Source organism: Phodopus roborovskii, unplaced genomic scaffold (genome assembly GCF_943737965.1).
Source record: "Phodopus roborovskii unplaced genomic scaffold, PHOROB, whole genome shotgun sequence".
NCBI classification, from domain to species: domain Eukaryota; kingdom Metazoa; phylum Chordata; class Mammalia; order Rodentia; family Cricetidae; genus Phodopus; species Phodopus roborovskii.
This window is the reverse complement of record NW_026125261.1, coordinates 10,088-23,751: the sequence shown is the minus strand read 5'-3', so window position 1 is coordinate 23,751 and position 13,664 is coordinate 10,088. Positions and strand designations below refer to the sequence as shown.

Below are 13,664 nucleotides of genomic sequence, written 5' to 3'. Positions count from 1 at the left end.
AGTCACGCTACCACTGACTGGCTGGATTTTTTTTTTTTTTCCTTTAGAATTAAAATCCAGGCTTACTTTTAAAACTGGCTTAGTTTAGGATGGAGGTCTTCGTGTGCTTGCATTACTGTATTTTTACTGACTTCATTTATTCTGAATAAAGAAAGGAGTGATATCTGTCACTCATTTCAACTCAAAGTGTAACATGCATGAACTAAAAACAAATGTGGGCACAGGTCTTGGAATCAGTCATTTATCACAAAATGAACAATTTCAATCTTTAAACACACGATCACTTTATATTCAACTCAAAAGCAGATAAACAATTTTATTCAAACTCTACAAACATCATTTTCTTATAGTAGCCTGAGATTAAGCATGAAAAATTTCAGCCCGAAGTTCGGCTTTGTTTCCCAAACATCATGCCAGCATGAGCGCATCATAAAGCCAGGTTCAAGCCCCCGGTGATCTCTGCTGGTGTCAGCAATGCAGAAGGAGCCTAATTGTCCTGGGCCACATGATCATTTTGAGTTTTTAAAATTGTTTTAATCTTCAGGATTGAGCCCAGTGCTTACCTATGATAGCCAAGTGCTCGCTCTACCCATCATCCCTCATGTGATCTTCAGAAGCTAAAAACGCCCACTTGAAAACCAATGACAAAAACATCTGTGATGACAAATGTATGAAAGGTGCACCCAGATGCAGAGGGCTGTTACACATTTCTGAAGCAAGCAGCTGCTTTGGGTGACAATTAAAAAACAATACCCAGGTCCTTCCTGCTCGTCACGTCCTGGAAAACATGCAGCAGCATAGAGTGTTTTATTAAGTTTATAAACACCAGGGACTGTAATAAAATATAAAATACAGAGCATCTCTTTTTTAAATATCAAGTTTCTGAACGCTTCATTCGTCCTTTGGTTTCAAACCATACAATGCACTCATATTACACTGTACACATGGCAATGAGACAGAACACTGTCTGACTGCAGGGGAAGAAGGGATGCGGCAGGAATACCAAAGCGCTACTTTATAGAAAGTGAGCGTTGAAGCAAAAATACTTTCTGAATATATATATGTGTATATATATATACTGTACATTGTAAACAAACATTCAGAATAAGAATCAACACAGGCCAAAATATCGTTTCCTAGGAAACCAGGATCTTCTTCCTTTGAAATGATACACGCTGAGGATGCGGTGGGGCCTGTTCCTCTATCTGCTCATGTGCTTAGATATCTTGGAAATGAGTCATTGTTACATTCATTTGCTAGCGGTCTGTCCTCTCTAGGTTGGCTGGCTGTTGAGGAATCGAGAACTATTTCTGTCCCTGCCTTTCATTTCATCCTAGGTTAAGTAACATAGAAGCAATTTCATTTTCATCAGTCCATTTGGTAATGTAAGTAGGTTAAGAGGAACAGTGAATTCCAAATTTGTGCAGGGGAAACTAGTTGTTTGTTTCCAATAAGGCCAGTAACAAAGTAACCACTGCTAAGTCAGTCCAAGCTAGTAGTAAACCCCTGATTTAGCAGGCTGAAATGCAGGTCTGAAGTTAGGTGATTCTAGTTTCTATATCACTGTGCAAATCTAGGATTTTCTATGTAAAAGAGAGTGCTGGCAGCATTGAAGCCCTGTGATAAGAGAATGAAATGTTGATTAGGTATTGAAATGTAGAGTGGCTGTGTGGAGAAATCAGAATGTAATGAGTGTTAGAGTAATGGCCTTGAAATTCCCTTAAATGAATCTGGAACTGAGACAATTTTGAGTCAATTATGTTCAGAGTCAAAAGCCTACATGTGAAGGGATGATAAACATATAAAGCTGACGATGCACTTTCTACAATGATTATATGCAAGGGTGTCAAGTCTTATGTTCGCATTCTACACCAGCAGTAGCCCCACTATAAAGAAAATGAGTCATGACTGCTCATCTCTTTTCAAAGCTTCCAGTCTCTGAAGCAGTGCATTTCCAAATGCTTCCCGGTAGGCCGGGCTGAGCGTATCCAACAAGGAGTAGACTGTCTCGTGGTAAGGGGTCTGCAAATGATCCTCCACCTGGTCAAAAGCATAGCCCACCACCTACAAGAGAAGGGCAGCAGTGAGCGCTCGTCGGCTTCCATCCTGGCACAGAAGGCAAGAGCCAGGAGTCTGAGCGGCTCATTCTGTAGTGACACTATTTCCCAGCAGAAGACATGCATTTCAGAACAGCTGTTAGCAAGCTCTAGGGGCAGTGTGTGACAGATAGGTCCACTACCCGGGACGTGCTTCCTCCACGGCTCTTCAAGAGGTTTGCTTTGCTCACCTTTGCCCCCTTTTCAAGTCATAAAAACCATAAAAGTAACACAAAAGTAGCACTTCACTTTTCATATCTCAAAATAATGTTAATCCTTATTTTTATTTTAAATTATGTATGTGTGTGCCTGCGTTTACCCGAGTGCAGGTTTCCACGGAGGCCAGAAGAGGGCTCTGGGCCTCGTTCCTGGAGCTGCAGTTACTGTGGCTGTGAACTGTCTGACACGTGGGTGCTGGGAATCAAACTGGTGCAAGAGAAATGTGCTTTCCTAACCACAGAGCTCTCTCCAGCATGTACCCTGACTGAATCCCATACAGTGGAGATCTACCATACCGAGGTATCTGCTTGCAATAAAGATACCAGTGACAAAGCCTCCCCACTCAGCCTGTGCTGAGAAGTGAACCAGGGCCATATATGTATTAGGCAAGGGCTCTACCTTTAAGCACTCCCTTACCTTCCCTTCCTCCATCCCTCCCTCCATAAGACAGGATCTCACTATATAATCCTGGCTGGCCTCCAACCCAGAGATCCACCTGCCTCTGCTTCCTGAGTACTGGAATAAAAGGCATGTACCACCATGGTCAGCCTCTGAGTATCTTCAAAAAATTGCCTGGCTTTTTCTTTTCCTTAATTTGTTGAAGACACTCAGAGGCTGGGCATGGTAGTACATGCCTTTAATCCCAGTACTCAGGAGGCAGAGGCAGGTGGATCTCTGGGTTAAAGGAGAGCATGGTCTACAGAATGATCCAGGACAGCCAGGGTTACACAGAGAAACCTGTCTCAGGAAAAAACAAAACAAAACAAAACAAAAAACCCCTAACAAAAACCAAAAGCAACAAAAAAATGTGTGTTTTTACACACACACACACACACACACACACACCATGGCACATCTATGGAAGTCAGGTGACAACACCGTGAAGTTCCACTTTTATGTGGGTTCTGGCTTGTACAAAATGCATCTAGTTGCCAGCTGTGCCCTGACAACCCCTTTTGATGGGAGATACACTTGTGGAAGCCAAGCTAAGGCCTTTCAGCACAGTAACTACAAATGCACCCTCTGAACAGAGTCCACTCTGGGAGCTGCAGCTGTGAGCCATGGGAAGGAAAGATATTTGCTTGGATGGTAATAATTCAAGCAACTGAATCAACACTCTGCAAATGTATTTACCCCTCAAATTCAACTGTTTGACCAACAAAATTTGGCCAAACTAACCACATTAAGTTAACCAAAATTTTTGGGAAAAATATTTAAGTGTTTTTGGAGACACCCATGACTAGTTTTTATGTTATGCCCTTCTCTATCCTTTCTGATAAAGTGGTAAAGATAGGCTTTTCTCTTCTTCTAACGATAAAAGTGAGTTACCCTGAGCCCTGCTTCCGTGAGCTCCAGGCAGTATCTGTCTCTCTCCTTTGTCTCCACGTTGATGTAAGCCACATCATCTGCACAGCGAAGGCTTTGTGAGACAAACATGTTGTTGACAGCGAAGAGAACGTCGTTTACAACTGCTTCAGCCTCTAGCCGCATGTCCTTCATGTCCGTTCCTTCAAACCCATTGAGCTCGGAGCCTTCTTCAAACCCAGACATACTGCTCAGCTCCACGGGATTATAGTCTGTCTCCATTCTGCAAGAAAGTAGTAACAGATTCTTTTTTTTTTAAATAGAAAAATATTCAAATTATATTTGATTAGAATAACTAAGTCTTACAATTGGTACTCAGTACAAAACACAGACTGGGAGATGGGTCAGTGGGTAAGTCACTTGTTATACAAGCATGAAGACCCAAGTTCAATGCTAGCACTCATGTAACCAGCCGGGCCACCATGGTGGCAAGTGCATCTGTGACCCCAGCGCTGAGTGGACAGAGGATGAAGGTAAGGGCTTGCTGGTGGCCAACCACCACCTGATGTCCTCTGATCTCCTTACCCATGGGCACATCGCATACACACGTGCATGCACACTACTGTAACAATACCAGGCGGTGGGCAAAAAAACCAAACTCCTTACACACTACTAACATTTTTTTTTTCTTTCAGGGAAAATAATGCCTAAAACCATTTCCCACAGCGGGGGGGGGGGGAAGGGAGGGAACCCTTTCTTGTTTTTCCCCCCTAAAACTTAAAACAAAAAAAAACAAAAAAACAAACCTATTTATGTGGACACACATGCTTGCCATGGCCTGATGTGGCTGGCCGTCTCCTTCTAGCCTGTGGGTTCTGGGGATTAGACTCAGGTCACTGGGCTTGGCAGCAAGCACCTTTATCCACTGAGCTATCCTGCCAGCCTTAAAATATCAACTCTTATTTTGATAAACATTTGTCTTATCACCATTGTAGCTATTACACACAATGCCTCAGCAAATGAGTACATAGATTCATTTATTTATTTGAGACAGGAACTTTCTATATGGCACTGGCTGTCCTGAAATTCACTGTGTACTTCCAAGTGCTAGTATTAAGGGCATAAACCACCAGGCCCAGTGAATGCATAGTTCTAAATGTGTAACTGTTTCTCTAATTAGATATTCCGGACAGGAACTGCAGAGTCAGAGGACATACCCATGTTAACAGGTGTCACTGAAGGGCAAAGCCTTGCTGACAGACCATTCTATAGGTGGAAGGCTAGGTAGGGGTACTTGGAACCCCAGCTTTCCCATCCCTTTTTAACTTCCATCAGTCTGAGCGGTAAACAACAAGAGCTCATTTGTTCTAGCACACGTTTCCTTGAGCAAACACCTTTTTGGAGGCTTACAGGTGGAAGCAAACCCATTCTGTATGAAATCAAAGTTTACATCCACACCTAGGCAAGGGGAGGGTGCTATGTTCTGAAAGTCTAATACAGGGTTACTATACTTCTTCAAACACGTCTCCCTTATTCAATTAACACACTGCTTAAACTTATGTTTGGTTTTATAGACATGACCATTTAATCTAGTTTATAGATTCTGTTTGGTCCCTGGTGGGCTACTGGTTAGGATTTGGTGTTCTCACCACAGTAGCCCTGGTTCAATTAAAAAAAAAAAAAAAAATCAGTTTGGAAGCTTTTAGCCTCTAACACTGCAACACATCATGTCTTTATCTTGGTAACTATTCACCTCAGTTACAGACATCAGAATAATAATTACATGAAAGGATGTTCCTAGAGCTCTTTTTACAGGAGTCTGGCACTTGCATGGATGAGGGCCTTATAGGCCGGCAGAGTAGGTCACCACATGGCTTCTGGGCAATAATCAATCTCAAGTTCCCAGAAGAAGACACCTAGGAGATTCCACGCATCCCCTCAGGGAATGATGTGGAAAACTCACAGCTTCTGACAGAGATTTTATTATGCGTAGGTTCATGTGTCTGCATGTGTGTTTGTGCCTGTGTACAGGGACCCCTGGGGGCTGGAGTCACTGTCTGGGTGCCTGCAGCTGGACCTGGCTGCCCTGCAAGAGTAGGGCAGTGCCCTTAATCACCATCATCTCTTAATCTCCAGCTGCAACTTACTACTTTGTTGGCCGTAAAGCCTTTACTATTTATGGACCGCCTTTCCCTTTCCTAGGGAAAGGTTTTATGAGGGGAATAATGCCCCTTCCCTACTGAGTGAGGTCAGCAGCAGGTGGGTGTGGCTCAGACTGACTCCAAAACCTGGCTGTAGTCCCTCCCGACCACTTAGTGCATCAACTTCTTGGCCTTTTCAGTCCAGTCATGGCACACACCTGGCAGTCCTCTTCAGATGAGGACAGGAGTCCAAGGACAATTCTGACAAGGAAAGAGAGCAGCAGAGTCCACCCAGTTTCCCGACCTCTGCAATTTTCAGTTACTGGCGCCAGTACAGTCCCCTGATGTGGCTGGCCTGGCTGGACAACAGCTTTATAGAAGTAAAGAGATCTTAAAGATGGAAGCCTGACAATGACCGTGAACGTTCGTGCAGAATTGAGTATCAGGATGTGTTTGTTATTAGCTTCCCATTGTTGCTGCTGCAACAAATGACCACAAACACCGTGGCTTGGAGCAAATGACCATCAACACAGCAGCTGGAAGAGCACCTTTACTTTCTTGAAACTCTGGAGATGAAGCATAAAGTCAAGACATCCCCATGGCTTGTTCCTTACTTCCTTATGGTTTCTGATTGCCAAGGTCACTTGACTTCCTTTGCTTGTAGTCCCTTCCTGTGTCCTCTACTCTCCAAGGCTGCCCCGGCCATGGCTGCCGCTGAGTGCCAAATCCGTTGGTAGCAGAGCGGCCAGTGACCTGGTGGCAGGATGACTATACGGGGTCAATTTCCTGTGGGAAGGCCAGTACTCTGTCCACAGCACTGTGCATGGGTTTGCCTTTCCTGCACGTAATGCGTCTCCCAAAATGACCAGTTAGAGAATCCATTATCCACTGTCATGGCAATACATACAGCCTTCTGTCACAGACAGTTGTGAGCCCTATGTGGGTTCGGGGAACTGAACCCAGGTCCTCTGCAAGAGCAACAAGTGCAGGTAACTGCTGAGTCATCTCCCAGCCCTAATTAAGGGTCTTAACTCCATTGGCCCATGTATCTATAATGTTTTCTCCTTTTTTTTAGACAGGGTTTCATGTTACCTAGACTGGCCCTGAGCTGCTGCATCTCCTCTCAGTCCTGGGATCCCGACATGCACCACTAAGCCTGCCTTTAACCAGGATGTCCTTTAAGACTCAGACTAACAAATCAAAAACACGTACTAGTAGTTTAAAATCTAATTTGGGGAATGAGACAGCCGTAAAATATCTATACAAACATTAAAACCACAAATACGATCATAATCATAAAGAAACATGCTTAAGTGTGAATACTTGATATGGCAAACTTGCTATCTGCTTGAGTTCAACTCAAGCTCTACCTAAGTGTCTGTGTGCTTAGGTGGCCATAAAACCTTTCTGGGCTCCTGGTGCTCTTACCTAGAGAACAAGGACACTGGATAGTAGTCTCCACTGTGTGAGGCGATCTACGGTGTGACAAGGCTTACACTGGGACCTGACTCAATGGCAGAAGGGGTTCTTAATGGGAAGAAAGCATTAGAAGGGTCTGCACGGGCAAAAACAACACTGAGAAGGGCGGTCTAGCTGAAACACATGCACAGTGTTAAGGGACACCCGAGTGGTCCAGTTTGCACTGATTTCGACCTAACAGGCTGCCTTAAAGGCTTGAGGAATGGAAACAATGGTCACTAGAATCACGGATCGGCTGAGTGTAAATTTACTATCTTGTTTCTTTCACATTCTTTTTCCTCACCCATGGTTTATTTTCCATGTCGTTCTGTTTGGGCTGGCTAATTCCCAAAACTCTATTAGCTTTTTTTTTTTTTTTAAAGACATGTATCTAGGCTGGTCTCAAGCTTGCTATGAAGTGTGGGATGACCCAGAACTTCTTGACTCTCCAGAGTGCCGGGACTACAAGTATGTAATTACTTATAACTTTGTGTTTCTGGTAGTTGCATTTAAGGTTTATGGTTTACCACAATGTAGCTTTGACAGATGTTATATTGTTCTTCATGTATGGGAACCTTATCAGAGTACACTATAGAACCCTGGCTATTTGTCACATGCTTTCCTCTATATATGTTAAAAACTCATAATACATGTTAATTTTGCCTTTTTCTGGGGGAGGGGGAGGTCAAGATCTCATGTAGCCCAGACAGGCTCAGCATGTAGTCAAAAATGAAGTGAACGTCTGAGTTTTTACCTCCACTGGGGGAGCCTGGGTTACATGTGGGAGCCACTGTGTCTTCCTTTGGCCCCTATAGGCACCTGTCCTGAGGAGCATGCGACTGCATATGCATATGCATATGAGGCAGTAGTGGCTGGGGGTGGAGCCAGTGGTAGAGTTTCTCCAGCGTGAATAAGGTGTGGGTTCGATCTTCAGCACCACACACACAGGTAAAGAACAGGACAGTTCCAATGGTTTGGTCCCCACAAAGGCTCATATATGCAAGCCTGGTCCCCGCCTGACACAGCTAATCTCTGTGCTGTGGCTCAGTCACAAGGCTCTGACCCCTATCAGTGGACCTTATCCTCCCCTGAGAGAGCCTTGCTGGGGAGGATATGGGGATTTGCTGGGGTCCCCTGGGTGTCTTTTCTCAGCTGTCACAAGGTGAGCAGCCCTGCTCTGCAGCCCCCTCTGAACAACATTCTGCCTCACATCAGAAGCAATGCAGTCAATCCACAGCTCCTCCGATAGGACCTGTGGGCCGGGACAAACGCAGCTCTCCTCCTCTTAGGCAGTTTATGTGGATTCTTCGTCACAACAGTAAAAACTATTGAAGGCTCTACTTTCTCTACGGTACAAGAGCAATGCACAGACGTGTGACACACCGGGAACCGGGAAGGGCAATGCACAGACGTGTGACACACCGGGAACCGGGAAGGGCAATGCACAGACGTGTGACACACAGGGAACCGGGAAGGGCAATGCACAGACGTGTGACACACCGGGAACCGGGAAGGGCAATGCACAGACGTGTGACACACCGGGAACCGGGAAGGGGCAATGCACAGACGTGACACACAGGGAACCGGGAAGGGCAATGCACAGACGTGTGACACACCGGGAACCGGGAAGGGCAATGCACAGACGTGTGACACACCGGGAACCGGGAAGGGCAATGCACAGACGTGTGACACACCGGGAACCGGGAAGGGCAATGCACAGACGTGTGACACACCGGGAACCGGGAAGGGCAATGCACAGACGTGTGACACACCGGGAAGCAGGGTGGAGGAAGCAGAAGCATTTGCCTCCTAGAAGCCAGGCTATTGCTCTAACAGCTGAAGTAACCAGCAGCATCTGTTCCACAGAAAATGAAAAGGCCAAACTGACTTCATTTTAAACAGCTATTCAAAAAATAAAGGGAACAAAAGCCATCCATTTTAATTAGCATTGTTTAGAATTTGGGTAAAGCTCAAACCTTTTTTTAACATCATTTAGATCTGTTTGTTTGTTGTTTTTTGAGACAGGGTTTCTCTGTAGCTTTGAAGCCTGTCCTGGAACTCGTTCTGTAGACCAGGCTGGCCTTGAACTCAGAGATCCACCTGCCTCAAGCTTCCCAAGTGGTGGGATTAAAGGCGTGCACCACCACCCAGCTCTTACATTTGTTTTCAGTGGCTCTGTCATACATATACTTAAACTTTTAAAAGTTATTAGTTTATATATAGGGATGTTTTGCCTGCGTTTGTCTGTGCAACAAGTACATGCAGTGCCCAAACAGGCCAGAAGAGGGTGTCAGATTCCCTGGAACTTGAGATGGCGTGAAGTGCCAGGTAGGTGCTGGGAACTGAACCTATGTCTTCTGCAAGGGCTTCACTGCTGCACCATTGCTTCAGCCTCACACATACACTTTTGAAATTGAAGATTTTAAGTCAGAGTCACTTGTGAGGCGCCTATTTCTACTTCCACCCTGATTTGTAGTTACTCTGCTCTCCAACTTCAGCAAGAACCGAGACACACGCCACAGTGCTGCTGAAGTCAACAGGGCTGCACTGATCCCACCGAGTATGGCAAGCTTAGGGCTGCACTGATCCCACCGAGTACGGCAAGCTTGGGGTGAAGGCAGGCAGGGCGATAACCTGAGTGTTCAAAAGGAAACAAGTAGTGACCCCGTAACCCTCAAACCAGAGACTGAGGGTCCAAGAAAGAAAAAAAGACTCCCCACTCCCACCTCCCGAACCAGGCAGTACTGGTTCTTACTATATAGCTCTCCAGGAAACTGGATTCTTGGAACTATAAGTAGGGAATATGCTAACCTATATAAAACAAATCATTAGACACAGATAAAAGCCCCGGGGCTGAGAGATGGCTCAGTAGTCAACACTGGCTGCTCTTCCAGAAGACCCAGGTTTGAGTCTCAGCACCCATATGGCAGCTCACAAGAGCCTATAACTCAGTCAAGTGGTAGTGGTGCCTACCTTCAACCCCAGCCCTCAGGAGGCAGAGGCAGATCTCTGTGAGTTCAGGGCCAGCCTTGTCTACAGAGTGAGAGGCTGTCAGAAGCCCTGGAACTGGATACAGACAGCTGCTGTGTGGTTGAGGGAATTGAACCCAGGTTGCTGAGCCATCTCTCCAGCCCTAAAAAATCATTTATTTATTATGCATACAGTATCCTGTTGGCGTGTGCCTATATGCCAGAAGAGGGTACCAGATCTCATTATAGATGGTTGTAAGCCACCATGTTCAAAATTACTGGAAACTCAGGCTTCTGACTCCAGGTTCAGCGCTCTTTACACATGCAGGGACGGCTGTGGCTAGGGCATGGCAGCATTGACACTGTAGTCCTGTTCTGTACACGTCTTTTTTAAAATTTATATACTTATTCCTCTCTTCTCTCTCTCTCTCTCTCTCTCTCTCTCTCTGTGTGTGTGTGTGTGTGTGTATTGTGCACATGTCATGGTGCTCCTGTGCAGGTTAGAGGACAGCTGGGGGGGAACCCAGTTCCTTCTCTCCCTCTATCATGTGGGGCCTGAACTCAGGCTATCAGGCATGGCAGCAAGTGACTCTGCCTGCTGACCCATGTTACTGGCCTATGGCCTTTCACTGTTGCTTCAGACTGGGTCACATCAACCCAGGCAGCCCTGGTATGTAACCAAGGGTGACATTGGCTTCCTGGTTCTTGTGCCTTTACTTCCCAGGTGCTGGGATCACAAGTATGCTCCACTGGGTTCTCCCAGGCAACTCTTCAATACAATCAACACCGGCACAGTGATCTGTGGACCCCTATTTACACTGTTATTTTTGACTTGAAGCACCTTCTAACTTGCTACTGAGTAGCTAAATGTGGGATCTTTCATTTTCCCTTTTTTGAAAACCGTGTTACCAGCAGTCACAGAACAAAGCCCAAAGTCCATTTCAAACTCCCACGGCCTGAATTAGGCAAGGTTCCACCTCAGATTTTGAACTTTGCTTTGCTTATACTACAAAGAGTACTGCCATTCCTTGTAAGGCTCAATCTCTTTTTGAAACAGTGTCCTCCCATGGAGGCCAGGCTGGCCTTGAATTTAAGGAGAGCCATTTCCATCTGCCTCTCTAGTGCTAGGATTAAAAGTGTGCGTCACAATGCCTGATAAGCATGCCTTATTAGAGTCAAGCTCTATCTAGACCCCAACTAACTGGTTTTAATCTTCAGTGCTACATTCTGGTTTGAGCCATGGAATCTGGATCCCTTGCACTGTCGCTTCAGTGTTGGTCTGGCTGTTTTCACTTTAGCCTTCTAAGCCCCACACCTGCCTATTTTCAACATTGTAATCAGCAGACTTGGGCTAGATTATCTTGTATTTCTCTTTATTTTACAGGCGCACAAACAAATCCAATCTTTGAAATGGCCCACACTCGCACTTTACATCTACCATCAGCTCCTTTCTCTCCTCCCTCCTCAAGTTCCTGGAATTTTACCAAGCGTGGACTCCTGTGATGAGCCTTGTAGGTGGTGGTCTTGTCTGGAAAAGAGCTCTGGCATCCACGTGTCCTATTTCCCCGACTCCTAATTTCTAGGCTAGTCTGGCCAACGTAACAAGTTCAAAGCCAGCTTAAGCTATATAGCACGAGACTGTCTCAAAAACCAAACCAAACCAAAAGAACCAATTCTGAGCATTCATGAACCAGAATTCAACCTCCCCAACCCATGACTCCGCTTCGGTCCCTTCCCTGTTCGCATCATTTCATTTTCCCAATTCTCGAGTTTTTATTAATCTATCCACACCGGGCCGAGGCGACAACGTAGGCTTAGAGAGGGCAGCGCACGTTCAGGGAGGCTCAGTGTCAAGTGTCTGGAATATAACCCAGGACAGCAGACTTTCCGGCCTTTAGGGGCTGCCTCGGTAAGGAGCCAGCGGTGCCTCCGCAGGATTGTCTCCCAAAAGGTAAAAATACGGCTGCGCAGATCTCCCGGCTAGCACAAAGTCTCGCTGCGGTGCCCCCTCCACCCCCGGGGTCTCGAGGCGCCGGGGTCTTAACCGAGAGAACAGTATTGCTCCCAAGCGCCCCGAATCCCAAGTTTGCTGGTCGTCGGCGTGGCACACTAGGGGGGGCGCTCTGCAAGCACAAAGTCCTAGACCTGGAGGATGCTTTGCAAACAATACCAGCACGAGGTGGGGAACAACTTGCTGACAATAGGCACCGGTCAAAACCCGGACAGAAATGCCAAGTCTCCAGTCATCGTCCTGCAACCCGCGGCGCCCGGAGCACCACTTCCCGGAGGACAGCCCAGGCCGGACCCGCCCCCAGGCCTCGGTCAGGCCGAATGCGGATGTACGCTCGCAGGTAGTCCTTCGGCCCCGCGAGGTCAGGGCCCACGGCCGGCAGCCTGTGCGTCCACTTACCCGCGAGCGCCCATGTTCCTCCTCTCTCCCTCGTACCGAGGAGTCTGGAGCTGGATTTGCGGCGCCGGCACCGCCCCTGCCCCCACAGTCGCCCCGCCCATTCGTCACCGGAAATGCTCCTCGCCCGACTCCTTCTGCCTCCCCAGCCCCACAGCATGGCGTCACTTCCGCCTGCGCCAGTTGCTCGAGTGCGCGCGGGGAGACCAGGTTCGCGAACGCGCCAGGAGCGTCTCGGAGGCGGGAGCGCGCCTTGTAGATGACAACAAATTTGTCGCGCAGAGTCGGAGTGTGCCTCGCCGCCGCCGTCTGCCCTCTGCCTCTCGTGCATTCTCTCTCCGGACCGACAGCGCTTCGGGAGCCTCCGGCCTGGGGGCGCTGGGTTCCGCTCAGCGACCCGTTCCCGCCGGGCCTAGTGCGAGCGACGCCGACGCGCGCGGGCCATGGGGTCGTCCTGAGAGTCGGCGGCGCAGAACCGACATGCAGCGGCCACCTCGAACCCAGACCCCAACGCAGCCTGGGGACGCCGGCCGGACCCCGAGGCGCTGTCGCTGCCTGGTCCCCAGGTCCGATCCCGGAGCCGCCGCAGCGCGCAGCCCCCGGCCCTCCCGGCCGCCAGTCCTCACCAACATGCCTTGGCCATTTTCAGAGTCTATCAAGAAGAGGGCCTGTCGGTACCTCCTGCAGAGGTACCTGGGCCACTTCTTGCAGGAGTAGTTGAGCCTGGAGCAGCTGAGCCTGGATCTGTATCAGGGCACTGGGTCTCCCGCCCAGGTCCCCTTGGACAAATGGGTAAGCTGCCGGCTAGGGGCTCGCTTTCCTTAGGGCAAAACCGAGCGTTTGTCATCCAGCATCGGTGATGGTCAGCCCTTCCTTGGGAATTGTTTGGCCCCAAGCGTGGGGAGCTCAGGGAAGTGTGTGAAGTGTAGCAAGTTTGTGCCCCTATGTCACGTGCACAGACTTAAACGATATAATAATGGAGGCCACACCATGCGAACAATTGAGTCATTGCTTGGTGGTCTGTGAAGCAGGCCCAAGGGAAGGAGGTGACCAGCTCACTACTTGGGCT

At 47.7% G+C, this 13,664-nt stretch overlaps 1 protein-coding gene across 1 annotated transcript; it reads right to left on the bottom strand.

Moving 5' to 3' along the window:
* Positions 1–267: 267 nt before the first annotated feature.
* On the bottom strand, positions 268–13,285 carry LOC127227944 (GSK3B-interacting protein). The gene is made up of 3 exons (XM_051192320.1): positions 13,222–13,285; positions 3,645–3,903; positions 268–2,064 (listed from the first exon to the last, which is right to left on the bottom strand). Exons 2-3 carry the CDS (start codon positions 3,900–3,902, stop codon positions 1,903–1,905), a joined length of 420 nt encoding a protein of 139 aa, XP_051048277.1. The 5' UTR covers position 3,903; positions 13,222–13,285; the 3' UTR covers positions 268–1,902.
* Between the last annotated feature and the right edge of the window lie 379 nt (positions 13,286–13,664).

Bases quoted from the DNA above. Each gene is read 5' to 3' on its own strand.
- LOC127227944 (XM_051192320.1), bottom strand. From the start codon at position 3,902: ATGGAGACAGACTATAATCCCGTGGAGCTGAGCAGTATGTCTGGGTTT. The intron at 2,065-3,644 runs GTAACTCACTTT...CTTCTCTTGTAG, and splicing joins TCACGGAAGCAGGGCTCAGG to GTGGTGGGCTATGCTTTTGA.